General features: G+C 41.5%; 1 protein-coding gene across 6 annotated transcripts in view; it reads right to left on the bottom strand.

Moving 5' to 3' along the window:
• TEAD1 (TEA domain transcription factor 1) overlaps nt 1–16,523 on the bottom strand; it is a 317,833-nt gene that overhangs the window by 76,856 nt on the left and 224,454 nt on the right. For 3 of the 6 annotated variants that reach the window (XM_021001876.2, XM_021001875.2, XM_021001877.2), the window contains exons 4-6: nt 11,129–11,193; nt 8,703–8,765; nt 8,552–8,614 (exon numbers count right to left, since the gene is read on the bottom strand). In XM_021001876.2, the coding sequence (XP_020857535.1) occupies nt 8,552–8,614; nt 8,703–8,765; nt 11,129–11,193 (191 nt within the window). The remainder of the gene's footprint in view (nt 1–8,551; nt 8,615–8,702; nt 8,766–11,128; nt 11,194–16,523) is intronic. The other 3 variants (XM_021001878.2, XM_021001880.2, XM_021001881.2) reach the window with 2 other exon arrangements.

Below are 16,523 nucleotides of genomic sequence, written 5' to 3'. Positions count from 1 at the left end.
AGACTGTCTCTATTTTTATTCATAAATACATACCCAGTTTTTAGCAGAGTGCCAAGCATATAGTAGGTGCCCAACAAATGTTTACTGACTATCTTGCATGTCACAATACTCCAGAGCTTCTGAAAAGGATTCACATATTGAAGGGATGTAGCTAAATCAGCTATGTGCTCATCCCCTGATGGGCCTTTTGGGGTCAGTGGACTTAAGTGGCCTGGATTTCAGCAATGCTCAAGTTGAAACTTGCCGGCCTCCCAAAGAGAATGAAATAAATAATCCAAACCATAAGCTCTTTGCCCAGCAGAAATGCAATGAAAGGTCTGTTCAGAAACCAATTCACAAAGACCAGCGTGTGAGACAAAATGAAGAAGCTGGCCCGGGGTGAGAAGGAGAACACCCAGCTCATAAATTAGTCACTGACAAGTGGACATGGTCAGTGGGGCCCAGGCCTGAAGCCAGGCATTCTCTGCTGTAGATGACGTAATGCCAACAAGTCCAGTCTTTTCTTCAAGGCTGGATTCTGTCCAACCCCAGACATATATACTTCTGTTTTCTAAGATGAACCATGGCTGTGGTTAGTATTGAAAAAAAGCCTTCCCCACCTGTAATTTTACAAGCCTCGGGTATACTTTCTAAAGGACAGTAATGACATTATCAAAGAATAAGCAGGGATCAGCTTCAATGACAAAAAATCTATCTGAAGTTGGTGGTCCTCCACTGCTGCTCACATAATCATTGAGAGCAAGGGAAAATTCCCTGAAGGAGCTAAACTCTTATGATAATCCAGCACTGTCTATCATCAACCTACTTTCCCCCCTAGTACTAGAAACACTGGTTATTCTTCAAGATTAACAGTCTAACAAAGAACCCAACAGGAGAAACCTCTTTAAAAAAAAACCTGAAAATTTACGGACAGAGTAAGAAGGGAAGGGAAGAACATTTATTAAGTGCCTACTATGTGTCAGGAAGATCTGAGTTCAAATCCCTCAGAAATATACTAGCTGTGTGACCCTGGGCAAGTCACTTCACTCTGTTCGCCTCCGTTTCCTCATCTGTAAAATGAGCTGGAGAAGGAAATGGCAAATCACTCTAGTATCTTTGCCACGAAAACCCTAAATGGGGTCACAAGGAATCGGACACCAATGAAATGACTGAACAACAACAATAAAATGCTTTGCAAATATTATTTCAGTTTATACGTACAACAATCCTGGGAGGTAGGTGCCTACAACTGAGGAGACTGAGACAAACAGGGTAAGTGACCTGCCCAGAGTCACACAGCTAGTAAGATCTGAATTTATGTCTTCCTGACTCTAGGTCCCGTGTTCTATCCACTGTACCACCTAAAAAGAGAACCAGAAAACATAAGGCCTTTCCTATTCCTTCCCAGCTGTTAAGCCTCCCTCTACCAAGGACTTAGTATTTACTCTGTATACATTATTTGTTGTTGCTATGTTTGACAGAATGCAGGCTCCTTGAGGGCAGAGGCTGGTATCTCCAGTGTCTGACACACAACAGGTGCTTAATATACACTTGTCCAATTGGAATTGAATTACCTTATCAGTATAAAGTAGGTGGAGATTAGTTAGTACCTAGAAGTTACTTTTTGAATTTTCTAGATAATAATTTTCTTGAATCTGTCAAGAAGACATTGACCTGATAAGCCAAGAATAAGGATCTGAGGAAGGTGAGAACAATTCTCAAAATTAAAACCAGGTGCTGATTTCTCAGGCAGCAGACTGTTTTCACTCAGGCTGTACTCCGTCAGCTATGGCAGGGTCTGGCACATGGGGCTTTCTTTATTTGAGAGAAGACTTCCCCCCTACCCCCACACAGAGGTCTTTAGAGCATCACTTAGAGTAGGAAGACAAGGAAGTGAACATTAATGTAAAATGCATAGTTCATGCATGGGCACATACTATGAGGCAGGGACCCTGCTCTGAATTGTCTCTAAATTTTTCTGTTGCCCAACGACCTTTTTGCTTTTTAATGTAAGTATGTATAAAATACCCAAATGAGATAATATTTGTAAAGCCCTTGCCACAGTATCTGGAACACCGTAGGCACTTAATAAATGCTTATTCCCTTTGCTTCCCATTCCACCCACCAGCACTTACCCCTACCACACCCACTCCCAATAAAAACAACCCTACATTCCTACACAATTGTTTTGGTGTCTTAGCACTTTGGGACGGGGGTAGAAGAAGGGAGATATCTTTAGTATTTGGCCCATCCAGCTTCCCTTTCAGAACTCCAAGGATTTTAACGTGGGTCAGAGAGGCAGTGTGGGGGGATGGGAAAAGGACCTGATTATATTGTGACCCTGGGCTATGTGGATCACAGATTTAAAGCTGGGAGGGCCCTTAGACATCTCCTTGTCTAACTCCCTCATCCTACAGAGAGGGACTTGAGGCCCAGAGATGTTAATAAAGCTGCCCAACATCACACAGGAAGTGGCAGACCCTGGAAACGGAACCCAGGTCCTCTGGGGTGACACTCGATGTGCTTTTCCACTGTGAAATCCTGCCACATCCTGTGGGGAGGAATCCGGCCTCTGGCACTTACCAGCTGTGTCAATGGGGACATTTAACCTGTGAGCCTCTTTCCTTATCAGTAACACAAGGTAGGAGAATGTCTGTAGCATCTACCTCATGGGGGTGTTATGAAGGTCAAATAAGATAATACCCTTGAAATGTTCTGTAAACCTTAAATTTAAACAGCACATGGATGGCAAAATAAATTTATAATAATAAAGTAGTCCAACTAATTAATAGTCCTTTAAGGTTTATTAGTGAACATTCGGGGTGACTGTGACTTGATCCCTTGACTGAGAACTCATCTTGAGGATGAGACAGATGGTGGCTGAGGTCCCTTTGATCCCTAAAGTGCTGTGATTCTTCGACAATACTCCTTTGTTCTCCTCCTTAATTTTCTGAGTACTGCTCTTCGTCATCGGCAACAAGGTAGACAGGACTACAAGTCATTTCACAGAATCTCAGATTTGCAAGAGAATTTATAGGCAGAGGCCAAACCATGCCTGGAGCAGGAATTCTTTTTTCCCACAAGTAATCATCCAGGCTCTCCCTGAATACCTCCAATGACAGGGAACTCACTATCTCTCTAAGGCAGCTCACTTGGCTTTTCCCCCCTCTAAATTGTTAGGAAGTTTTTGCTAATACCAAGTTGTAATCAGTCTCCCTCAAATTTCCATCTATCGGGACCATTTCTACCCTCTGGAGCAAAGGAAAACAAACCTAATCCTTTTTCCATATGACAACCCTTCAAATATTTGAAGACCTGGATCACATCCTTGCTAAATCTTCTCTCCCTGATGTAAACACCCCCAGGTTCTGGAAACAATCCTTACATGGCTTTACTTCAAGCCCTTTTATCATCTAGGTCATCCTTCTCTGGGCCTACTTCAAATTGTCAATTACCTTCCTAAAACATGGAACACAAAACTGAATGCTATACTGCTCCAGATGTAGTCTGCCGAGGCAGAGCCGAGTGGGACTATCACTTCCCCCATTCTGCACGTTAAACTTCTATTAATGCACTTGAAAACGATTAACTCTTTTGGCCAACGCATCAATCACTTTTGACTCATACTGAGCTTGCAGTCCACTACAAACCCCTGCCTAGTCACCACATGAATCACACCTCCCCCATTCTGTACTTGTGAATTAGATTTTTTTTTTAACTCAAGTTTAGGACTTTACATATCTGTCCCTATTAAATTTCATCTCATTAGATTCACTTACTGTTCCAGCCAACCTATAATAGGGATCTTTGAAGATCTCTATTTTTTCATCGATTAAAGCTCTCTCTCTCTCTATCTACCCCCTTTTTCCTCCAACTCCCCTCCTCCCCCCTATATCTTCAGGTCATATGCAAATGTGAAAACTGTTAAGCAGATGAGGGCTTAAGATAGTTCCCTACAAAAAAAAAAAAAAGATAGTTCCCTACAGAACCGCCACTGAAGACCGGGTAGGAGAAAAATCATACTGCTCTACAGTCAAAGGGCCTGGGTTCAAAAAAATTCCTCTTCTGATACTACACCTGTGCAATGCGTGGGGTTCCTTCTCCATAACAGTAAGTTGGACTAAATGTGCTCTGATATCTCTTCCAGCTCTTGATCTGTATTCTTGTGACTTCTCCAAACTGACCTCTTCCTGCTAATTACTATTCCCTGGTTTTAAAACTGTTGCTTTCCAAATCACGCAAATAACTCCACTATCCTAGCAGCTGTGTAAAGTCCAGTTAATGGTTTGGTTGAATCTGCAGACCACAAGTTAACTTTCTACTTTCTTTTCTTTCTTTCTTTTTTTTTTTTTTTGGATAGAGATTTTCACCACGCCCTTCTGACTCTTTGGAGAGTAAAAGGCATGTTGGTGCAGAACAAAGCAGTTGGAATGGACTCCCAGGTATGGACAAGCCACTCTTTCAAAACACTGGAAACAAAGGGAAATGAAAGAATGAGTGGATACTGGAGAACTATGGCCCTTTCACTAGTCCATAAACAAAGAATTTCTATGACTTCTCAGTATGTTAAAGAGCAAAGAACTTTCATAAGAAATTTCAAGGTCTTGCAAACTGGACACAGCTTTGTTAATTCCTAACACAGCTATGATGCCCTCCCTAATTACCCAACTTCTCTGATAAGATGCAGCCCTTTTTCTGTTGTGGAGTCCGGATTCCTTTTATCTCTACAGTTCTTCCTGAGCCTTCCTTTTAACTTCATTTATTACTTAGAAATTACTTCCATTTGGGGGCTCTTTTTGTGGGGCTTATCAAAGTCTGCTGTGTACTGACTTAGCTAGGTGCAGTACAAGACCAGAGGACCAAAGTCTTGGGTTCAATCCTATTTGTGAAGGCCCAATTCCCAGTGACAAAGGAGAATGTTGCAACCAGCTCCAAATTCTTGTCATCAGACACTAAAGAAACTGAGTGGGAAAATGTGACTAGGTCAGGTGGGGAACCTGAAGCATTGAGGCCACATGTGGCTCTCTAGGTCCTCAAGGCCGCAGGTTTCCCCACCCTTAGACTAGATCATCAAGTTCATTTCTATCACTGGAAAAACCAACTCTAATGACAACGGGTTAGGGAACATCAAAGACACATATGTGACCCTACTTGAAATAATGGAATTATGGCAGCTATGTTTTGATCCTGTCGGGTTTATAACACATTTATATTGAAAACTTTCACAGCCACCACTGGGCTCTGCCTTTAGCAATATCCAACAGGAAGTCAGCTGCTGTAACTTCTCTGCTTCTAAAACCAGAAAGTTGTGAAACGTAGATGGATAAGCTATTTACATTTATACTTACCTTCAGTTTAGTCACCTCCCACATACCAGCTGCTCTGATGTAAAATGAAGGTAACTCTAATCGGACCACTCATCTATTGCATATGGTTGTATAACTTAAAGGAGCATTTCTCAAAATACAGAGACCCCTGGGAGCCGCAAGACTTTTTCAAGGGGTCTTGTGAAGTAAAAACTATTTTCATAATAATACTATAATGATATTTGACTATTACAAATAATATCTGTGTAAGGCCAGATTTTCTTCATATATTTCAACCCCCCCCCAAATTGCAACATATTGAATGCAGAAGCAAATATTAGAATGCAGCTGTCTTTTATTAAGATAAGACATTAAAGAAACTTGCAAAAAATATCTAAAATAATGCCACTCTTCTCAACAAATTATTTTAGAAAAGTTATTTTTAATAAAAATATATTATTTATCATAACAAGTAATGAGTTTATTTTAGTTATTTTAAATGAATTAATAAACAACTATTTTAAGATTTTATCAGTTTTCATTTCTAATATTGTAAATATGAATAGATATAACCCACATAAACAAAAGCTCTTTGGAGTCCTCAATAATTTTAGAAATACAAAGGGGTCCAGAGACCAAAAAGTTTAAGAACCACTTCCTTAAAAGCACTATATAGCTGTGTTGTTGCTGTTATTGGTCGTGGTGACAGTAGTAGTAGTAGTAGTAGTAGTAGTAGTAGTAACCAACATGGTACTAGTTTCATTTAGTGGATGAATTGAAATGTTTTAGGTTTAAAATGCATTTTGACTCATAAAATTTGGGCACTGAAGTCTACAACCTATTGCCAATAAGGCAGTGGGCATTACTTACTTAGGTTATCCCACAGTTAATTAGAGTTCTCAGCCTGCAAGAAACCTCTCCCTAGAAAGTCCTCTCATCATCCACTCTGACGCCTACTATGAACACCCTAACCAAAAATTACCTTAAGCTTTCCCTGAGCTCTTATATCACTTTCTACCACTCATAAGTGTCTTAAATGCCTTCTTAACCGGGAAAAGCTTTGAAAGCAGGTTCACCACTTCGAAGGGTCTAAGTTTTATTGAGTCTCTGAGCACCAAATACAAAAGCTCAATTAACACTGTTGGATTAAAAACAAATTCATCTGATACCCAAAGTTAGCTAAATTCTGCTCAGTTTTCCCAAATCAAGTGCCATCTCTCCCCATCCCATCCCTTCTCCCCACTCAAATCAAAGTTTTGGAAACCTGTGAATTTGCTGCCTGGAGAGAAGCAAGGAGGATGAGGGGCAATGCTAGTGAGGGTGAATGGGGTAGTTTTATTTATTTTATTTTTGAAAGAATTCACAAAGGACATCTATCGAACAAAATTCCAATGGCAATGGACTCCATGCTCCCCACCTCCCCTTCCCCTTCCCTGTCTAGAAAGGTTGCTTAAAAAGAAGAACAAGGCAGAAATATAGCTCCCAAACAGGAGAGGTCTGCTTAGACTTTAGCTTTGCTCTACAGAGAGTGAGCATCGAATAGGAAGAAAGTGCAGGAGAAGCATTCATAACATTTCACGTGGGGAGGAAGAATGAAGCATCTCTTAACTATGTGAACATGTTTAATGAAGTGGCTCAGGGACTGGGAGGTCAGTCACCACTTAGAATGGCCACATCTGTACGTAGGACAGCACCCCCTTGTTAAAAAGCAGTACCTATAAAGTTGTCTTAGTTCTTCAACGACACAACTGTTCAGCCAGCACAGCTAAAAAGCCAGCCACCATCAGCCATACATGCTTGCCAGCATGCTGCCCATTGCATATGGAAAACCAAATGCTCAGAACAAGTAGGCCTATGACAAAGCCAGCCTGTTATTTACATAATGAAGTTCCAGGATTCTGGTAAGCACTGACAGGGTTTCACCACTTAGTACTGTGAAATTACTTTTTTTTTTTTTTTGCTTTTTAGCTAGAACAAAAACATGATTTATTTAATTTCTGGGAAAGTCAAAAAAACTCCACAAAGAGTCTTAGGCAAATAGGTGAAATGTTGGCCAACTGAGATATTTGGATTTGAAAGTGAACTTCTCCCTATATACTAAAACAAAATCTCTTTGAATTTGCAAAACAGAACAGTAGGTGGGCAATCTGGGGGGAAAGGCTGCATTCCCCGATGCACCTTTTTAAAGGTCTTATTTTTTAAAAAATGTCCAAAAGCTTGATTTTAAGGAGTACCTTTTAATAGAACTTTGGAAACAGGGTGCTGTATATTTTGCTGATAGCCTTAGAAGTATACATAATTTAGGTGTTAGTCTCAGGGTGCAGAATGAGACATATTTTTGGACATGGCCACTGTTACAAGAGTTTTGTTTTCAGTTTGTATTTTTTTTCCCTAGGGAAGGCGGGAAGAAGGGAAAGAAAACAAATTTTTGTTAACCAAAAAAATTCAGTTAAAAAAGGAAGCAAATTAAGATGCTGGATCAAACTGCCAACAGGATTTCAATAATGAGTCTTCTCAAAATGAAAAACAAATATAATATAAAAACATCTCTAACATTTTGATTTGGAGGAGGGGGAGAGGAAAACACTTGCTTTAAGAGCCATGCATTCCCACTTACAATAGTATTAAGTGGAGTAGAGGAAAATTCAGCCTAAGAAATTTTAGCCTTGCTCAGTTGGGCTCAGAGTAGTTCATTAATAGCCATTTCCCCAAGTACTCTTGAAAAGCACTTTCCAAAGCACCAATGAAGCTCATGGAGCAACACTGAAAAGAGTAAAATTTGAAATGCCCCTTCCCACCTCCTCCCCGCCACCCCCTACCCCCAAAACTGAAAGCCTATCTGTGTGCCCAATCTCTTTGTCTATTTGGGGGCACTTAAGGACCCTCGCCAGGCCTGAGCTGGCTGGAGCACATGAAAGGGTTAAAAAAAAAAATCATGTTTGTGTGCTAAGGAGTTATCAAGACTGAGCTTTACTGTTGCATGTGCCAATGGTTAGAGAGAGAAGAAAAAAATCCCACCATCCCAACGGCCCAAGGGGGAGGACAGGCCTAGTGGAGTGTGGAGGCTAGTAGTAGGGAGAGAGATGGGGGAAGAAGAGAGGACACACACAAAGAAATGTAAACAGCTCTCACATGCGGGAAAACTAGGTTACCCGACTGGCAGCCCCAGGCATTCAGCAGTCACCATGGCAAACAGGAAGGAAAAGGCATAGCAACCACAAGGCCCCAAAGCAAGAAGCAGCAGCAGCAGCAGCAGCAGCGCATACCTTCAGCTTGGAATGAAAATCACGAGATTTCCTTCTGGCAAGAACCTGAATGTGACTAGACACCTGCAGGGTAGGGGAAGGGAGGAAACAAAGGAAAAGCCTGTAACCATGGAGATGAAAAGCCCCCTGCAACTGGGCCAGCCAAACGTACCTTAATGGCGGCTTGAATTTCCCGAACTTTCTTTCTTGCTAAGACCTGTATATGACTAGACACCTACATTGTTCAGGTTTATGGAGGGGGGGAAAAAACAAAAAACAAAAAACAAACAAACAAAAAAAGGAAATCAAAGATAAGGTCGCTGCTCCTGGAGGGGATAGGGTGGGGTGGGGCAGGGGGAGGGTTCAGGGGTGGGGGGCAGGAAGGGGCAGGGGGGGGAGGTTATTTGCGTCTTGACAAAGCTTTGTTGTTAGGGAGACACATTCCCAGGCAGACACCAAGCTCCCAGCACCCCTCTCAGGCGCTAAACATCATTGGCTCATCACTGCAGTGACTTGTTTCAGGATAAAAGTTGGATCTGATCAGAGTTTGTCCCCCAAGCAAGAACATCAAGGACTTGCTGAGAAACTCAACTGGTTTGGTTTTAAAAGAGGAGGTTTAAAGAAAATGATGATTATAATAATAGTAATAATAATAATAATAATAATAATAATAAGGCCATGTGGTTCTCCCTGACATCTGGGAAGGAAAATCTCTTATTGCTCAGGAGAGATTCATCCTGCCTGAGACTGGGGTGGGGTGGGGGCGAGTTTGATCCTATGAATGAAAAGCTTTGAATTCTGTAGCAAATGTTAAAATAATACGGACATGTAAATGAGATCTCGAGGAGGAATGGCAATACTCAGCTAGCCAGGCATTTTGGGCCCTTATAAATATCTTTAATCCTTCTACTCTTTAGGTATTGATTCTGTGCCAAGTGGATTTGCATATTATTACAAAGCTAAATGTGTGAATCTAGGCCAGACCATCCAGTTAAAAATGGGTGATGATAAAGACCACATGAATTTGCCTAACAAAACGATTGTTGGAGAGTTATCAGGCCCATTGGTACCTTAAAAAAAAAAATCCCCAGACCACCTGAGTGTCAAAAAGATGCCAGGTTTCTGGGACAAAGTGACTGCCTTACAAATATATTCAGGGCTCACTGAGTAGCACTCTGTAAATTTTAAGAATCCCTAGTGGAGGGGGCAGGAGAAAGACCAGAGGTTTTCGATACGTAAAATAAAAGGGATTTTCAGAAGTCTGCTGGTGGCCTCCCAATTCAATCTTTTCATTATAATGGAGGAAGCGGGGCTAGATGCCATACACACATACCACCCAATGAAAGCTAAGGATCTCAAACCCAGTAAGCAAACAGCCCCAGCTTTACCTTCCATTTCAAGAGTGTTTCAAACGTGAGTTCTTTGTTCCTTTCCTATACATAAGGAAGACTGAGGAGCATCCTACTCTCCCACAACTCAACTCCCCCGTGTCCCTTCCCCTGGTCTTCTCCATTCTTGTTCTTAGGCTTCTCTTAATTGGTAGGGGGGAGACACTGCCAGGGAAAAAACATCACCCACACAGACAATGGCTTGCCTATGTGTGCTGGCAGGAGGCCACCTTTTGTGCTGACTCAGCATCACTTTTCACACATGGAGCACGCTTGGGTAAAAGCCTCTTCACCATCATAAACACTAATGAAAGCAACTCATCAGTAAAACAGAGAACTGGAGTCTGCTGTTCAAGTCTAAAGGGGCCACAATTCCAATGGATTTTTTTTTTCATTTTTTAAAGACTGATGCCAGGTTAACCAGCACTGTGCAAAGAGATGTTTTCCCCTCCAGGACTGTTCATTTATCAGCTTACTCAAAGAGCTAGATATTAAGTAAGCTGACAAATGTGACAGAACTCATCTCAGGTTCAAAAAGTAAAATAAAATCTAAGTCTGGCCAGAGACTTAGGGGCTATTCTACAGATGAAAGAAAAAGGGAAGCAAAGAGTTAAACAAGCCTGTAAAAGGCACTTGGGGGGGGGGGGAAAGACTCCTGACACTACTTTGGACCGGGTCATTTAAGGGATAACTTCATTCAATCACTGTTACCAGGGACAAAAAGCTGAGTTCGCTTCAGTTCCCTGGTTACCTAAATCATCACTCAAGTCTATGTTTATGTCAATGCCCAAGGCAGGCAAGTATTGAAATGATGATTGATGTAGAATTGCTTGAGGATTTTTACACGTATATCACCTTGAAATTTATTTGGTTTATGAGTACATGTGGACCTCTACTTTTTTCAAAGTGACTGGTGGTGTACATTTTGGGAAGAAATGAAAGAAATCGAACAGATTCTAGGAGCTCTTCCCGTATCTTCTGCAGCACATTTCCCCCTATACAGGGTGCAATAGCTGCACGTGCCAAAGGGTCACTGAAATGATGAACTGCAAAATCCGAGGCCATTTAAAACTAACATATTGAGATCTATGACAGGGGGCTCAACTTTTGGGAGCTCCTAGGAGCCTAAGCACAGACAGCCACTGCAGCCAAAATGCCTCTTGGGGTCATCATTCACTGACATGCACAATTTCCAATGGTAATATTTTACCTGTTTCCTGGTCCGCGTCTTCCCTGTTCTGAGTTTGATGTATCTTGCTATTAACTCATTCCTACCTGAAACAAAGAAGATTGTACAATAAGTATTAATGAATTAAAGGTGAGCACCAAAGCTTCTAAAAGCTCTGAAGACACCTACTGCAAAGCTTAACCATCCTTGGAAACTAAGAGCTGATGAAGAGACTGGCAAAGAATTTGAGGGAAGGGGGAAAGCAACTGGCATGGGAGGGTAACTAAAATTACAAATTAACACCATCTTCTGCTATTCATAGTACAAAATTAAGTATTATTATGTAGTTTCTAGAATGATTCTATATTTCTATGATCTATTTACCATACAAAATTAAGTACCATGATATAATTTCTATGATTATTCTATATTTCTATGATCTATTTACATACAAAATTAAGTACCATGATATAGTTTCTGCATGTGTGGGTTTTCACATATAGAAGCAACGTGGTTTTCATCGATGACAGCTCTCTGAACACTGGTTGCTCAGCCACATAATGTGAGTACAAAAGAAGGGACCCTGACAACTATCTGGCCTGGGGAGAGACAGCCTGATAAAACGGGAACAAATCTGGAGTCCAAGAACCTGGCTTCCACTCTTGCTTCTGACATTTACTGTGTGGCCTTAGACAAGTGAATCAATCTACACCGACCTCAGTTTCTTCATCTATAAATTGAAGGAGCTGATCTAGGAGGATTCGGAGGCTCCTTCATGCTTTAGGCCTACGATACAATGACTATTCAAAATAAAACCTGGTCAGGCCAATGCCAAAATTTAAACAGGCATCAAGTGGGTTCCATTTTGATACCATGATGAATATAGGCTTATAGATGGATGAAAACAGTGTTGTATCTTCTGAGATTCAACATGATCACTGCTTTTGTTTACTCTTTACACTCGCCCCCACCAGTGCTAGAATGCATCTACACAACCCCCAGCAGACCTGCTCCCTTGCTTAAACCAAGCCTCGTGTAACAGAAGAGCCTTGTTCAGAATCAACTGTCACACACCTGCCATTAAAATGTGTCTACGATCACAGATGACACCAGCCCCCTCAGGAGCCTGAGGTGGGCGTTAGAGCCAAACACGGAGTTCATAGTTGGACAGGAAGAGGCATGAAGTCATCAATAAAGCACCTTTTCCCCAAAAAATATCCCCCCAACTTTGGTAAAGAGCTTGGGTTTTTTTTGGTTGCTGATTGTAGCTGTTCGCACAAACGCACTGAGGCAAGAAATCTCTTTTGCACATTGCTCATTGGGTGGGAGCAACACTCACCCTAGAGAAAACATGATCATACAACCATTTCATCCTGACATTTCCTCAGGCCAAAAGCTGCTCTGCTCCTGCCCACCTACTCGGCAAACTTGACACCATCCATCAAATTAGGTACGTGCAGCCCAGTAGAGAACTTCATGAAGCAATTTTTGGACTAAGTGAAAAAAAAAATTCCTCACTTCTGATCTAGCTCAACCCCCTCACATAAGAGCTAAGAAAAAGAGGCCCAAGGAGTGCAAATGACTTGTCCATGGTCCTAGTGTGTTATACTGGAAAAAGGAAAGGATAAGGGAGGGCAAGCTGAATGACTGACCATAACAATATGGCATTAATATCAAAGTAAAATCTTGGCTTTCATCCTGCATTGATAGCTTTCATTCTCCTCCATTTATCTGTGGAGACTCATTCTTTTTGGAGGGTCAAATGAAGATAAGACATTGTCAAGAAATCTTGATTCTGGGATTGTACAGTGGATAGAGCACAGGCTCTGGAGTCAGGAGGGCCTCAGTTCCAATTTGGCATCAGACACTTAATACTTACTAGCTGTGTGATCTTGGGCAAGTCACTTAACCCCAAATGTCTCACCAAAAAAAGGGGGGGGGGAAGAAATCTCGGTTCTCTAGAATTGGATGCTCGACAAACAGGATGAAAATTGCTGTGCCACAGACAGTGATAAGAATCAGAAATGATAGCCCAGAGATTTAGGTAGTGCTAAATCCTAGGCCAACTAATAGGAATCAAATTTACCTTTGGCCCAAACTACAGTCCCTCCAGGCCTGGAATATTCTAGCTCCGCATTTGTTTCTTATATAATCCCAGACAAGACAGCTCAAATCTTGGCAGTAGACTCACACCACCCCAATCCACCATTCCCCTCAGTTGCTCTTTGCTCTGGAAACACACAATAGATAACAATGGGGAAGACAGCTCTAGTGAGCAATAAGGGTAATGTGGTGGCTCTCAGAAGGCTATTCTAATCTCACCCAAAGTCTTCATTGAGAGTTTCAAGGGGAACAATGCAAATCACTTGGCAAAAATACACCTGGTGTTCATGTATATGTCTCACTCACATTCCTCTCCAGGCTCAAGCTGTCATGTTACTTTCCAGACATACTGTTCAACCAAGAAACATCTAGGACCTGTTGCATTTTATCCAGGTCTTGAATGGCAAGCTAAATCTCAAAACTGAAACAAATACCACAGGCCAAAGCAGAGATGTACTAAACTTTTCAAAGAACGGCTTTGTTTGGTCGATTTCTTCTTCTCTAGCCTGAAACCCACCTTCAAAGTTCTTCTTGCCTCGTCCTATCTCTCCATGGCAGTGAGGAAGACTTCCAGGTAGACACAGGTATGGTACCAACCTGACTTACTGCGTCAAGACTTACACCAAGGGGTGGGTTCAAGATTTACTCTCCAACAAAAGGGGAAGGACTGATGACCGCTGAGTGCCTAAGGAAGTTGCTGGGTCACCTCATTTTCTATGGAAAATGACTTCACTGGAACTCAAATTTTAAAAAATGAATGCTAAAAATTGTTTTTAAATCTAACTGGGAAAAAAATTAAATATTATTCAAAAAAGAAAGAAAATGGCTTCACTCAAATTTTCCTTTTTTACTTTCTTGGTGTTCCCTGAAACAACACAGAATTTACAGCTGATGCCAACTATTTGCAATTTGCTTAAGAAGTCTGGTGATGGCAGGCCTGGTTTGCTAGGATGACCTAATCATGAGGACTAAAAGGTGAAGGCTGGCAGAGTCTGTGAGCAGCCTCCACCCTACAGCAGGATTTTACTGTCTGCCTTTTCAACTGTGTTGTCAAGAAAGGTGATGAGCAATAAGAGAATCCCAAGAAGCTCTGGATTTCCTACTGTTCCACCTGATCTAGTTCACAGGCTTGCCTTGTCTTGTTTTTTCTTAGGGAGGGAGGAGGCAGGATGTATTTTTTTTTCTTTCTTTCTTTTTTATTTTTTAAACATAAAGGATTTCCATTTCCCCCGCTAAGGGCCATGATAGATGGCATCAATGAGCAAAATCCAAGGTAATCCCCAGCCCTTAAGCATTAAGCTACTCCTTCCTCTCAAACTCCTTTTACTACAACTTCTCCTAGTATGAATAGCTGCAGATGTGGAAATTCTCTTGCCTACCCTGTAGTAAAATGGCTAATGGTGCAGCGGTAAGTGGGAAGCAGGATCAAGAAGCCAGGATAATCTAAAGACAAGCACATCAGTTCTTAGACAATTAAAAGCTCAGTTTATTCTCTCTGCAGCTAGGTGGCACAGTGGATAGAGTGCTGGGCCTGGAGTCTGGAAGACTCATTTTCCTGAGTTCAAATCCAGCCTCAGACACTTACTAGCTGTGTGACCCTAGGAAAGGTCCCTTAATCCTGTTTACCTCAGTTTCTTTATCTGTAAGGTGAGCTGGAGAAGGAAATGGCAAAACATTTCAGTATCTTTGCCAAGAAAACCTAAAATGGGGTCATAAAGAGTCGGGCATGACTGAAATGACTGAACAATAATAATCATCCTCTCTCACAGGAGCTCTCCTGAAAAGCTGCAGGAATATTTTATCTCCACCAGGAAATAGACAGGAAGTCACTCCATCAATATTTGCATAAAAAGCCACTGACATAACCAAGTATAATTAACTCTACCTTTCCATTCATCGTTTTAAGTTACAGTTGCTATCAGTCGCCCCTGTGGACCACAGTAATTTCTCCCAAGTCAAGGGATACCCTTAGCTCAGGAGCTAGCAATATTTTAAGGGACAAAAGATGGGTTTGGTGAAAATAAGCCATAAATAGTCTAAAGAACCACAACACATGCATATGTATTTTTTATTTTGAAATAAATGTATTACTAACTTATTTTTCCATTGCCTAGATTTCCCCTTACAACTACATCCCCCTCCTAGACTTAAAAAAATTAAAAATTCGAATCAGCAAAACCTATCACTACATTAAAAAAATCTGACACTATATGCAATGTTCCACACCCAAGGAACACTCCCCTCCCCACCTCTGCAAAGGAGTGTGTGTGTGTAGTACCTTTTTAACATCTCTTGATATTAATATTTTGATATCTAATATTCCAATTGATACCAGAAAAAGTTTTGCCAAGTGTTTATCCTGGTTTACACATTAGTTTAATGTACTCACATGAAACACCATAGCAAGATCAAATACTAACTTGCCTCTAAAAGCTGGTGCTCAGGTTCTAGTCAAAGACAGTATCACGAAATGGAAGAGATCCTTACATTTCAAAAGCTAGGCAAGGAAGGTGGAAAATCTGTTAGGTTTCCCCAAACAGAAAAGATATGGATTTGGTGATGGGCTGCCATTTCAGCATCAGTCTATCTTTGGGCAGACAGGCTCATCGCCAGAGGGGCTGGCTGCTTGCCTACTTACCAGGGAAGATTTTTTTTTTTCAACCAGAGAAACCTCTGAAACTATCACCCTGAACATGGAGAGTTTGCATCTGCATCCATCTAGATATTGTCTGCACCAGTGAAACCAGTGATCCGATTCGTTATTAACAACCGCCCACAGGGCTGAGCTAGTGTCACATTTCACCATTAAGTAATGATAGTAAGTGGCAATTATATAGCCTTCGGAATAAAGTCTCTTTTTCACTTAGTATCGGCAGCCCTTCACAATCTGTATCATGCCAGACTGAGTTTATATTAACACCCTCCCTCCCCCCCAAACCCTGAACACTCTCTTTCAGCCAAACTGCCCTGTTACTAAAGCCCCCAGCGTGCCTGCAATGCCCTCCTTTCTCATCTCTCTCAGAAGCCCTAGCTTCCATCAATGCTCCATACAAATATCATATCCTACACAAAACCTTTCTTAAGACACTCCCGGGCACACACCCACACCCACACCCACATATATCCGTTTGATAAGTGCTCTCCTCCCCCCAAATGGTTAGGTATTCACTTTGTATGTATTTTGAACTGACTGCTTTGGGTGTATGCTATCCCCCAGGAGAATCAAAACCCTGGAGAGCCGAGACTGTTCCATTTAGAACTTTGTAAACCTAATACCTAGCACAGAGTCTAGCCTAGAAGAGGCTTTATAAAATGAACTGAATTGATTTGATTT

The sequence above is a fragment of the Phascolarctos cinereus genome, unplaced genomic scaffold (genome assembly GCF_003287225.1).
Source record: "Phascolarctos cinereus isolate Bilbo 61053 unplaced genomic scaffold, phaCin_HiC Scaffold_9;HRSCAF=440, whole genome shotgun sequence".
Taxonomy (NCBI): Eukaryota; Metazoa; Chordata; class Mammalia; order Diprotodontia; family Phascolarctidae; genus Phascolarctos; species Phascolarctos cinereus.
The sequence above is the reverse complement of the archived record's forward strand: the minus strand, read 5'-3'. Positions and strand labels throughout refer to the sequence as shown.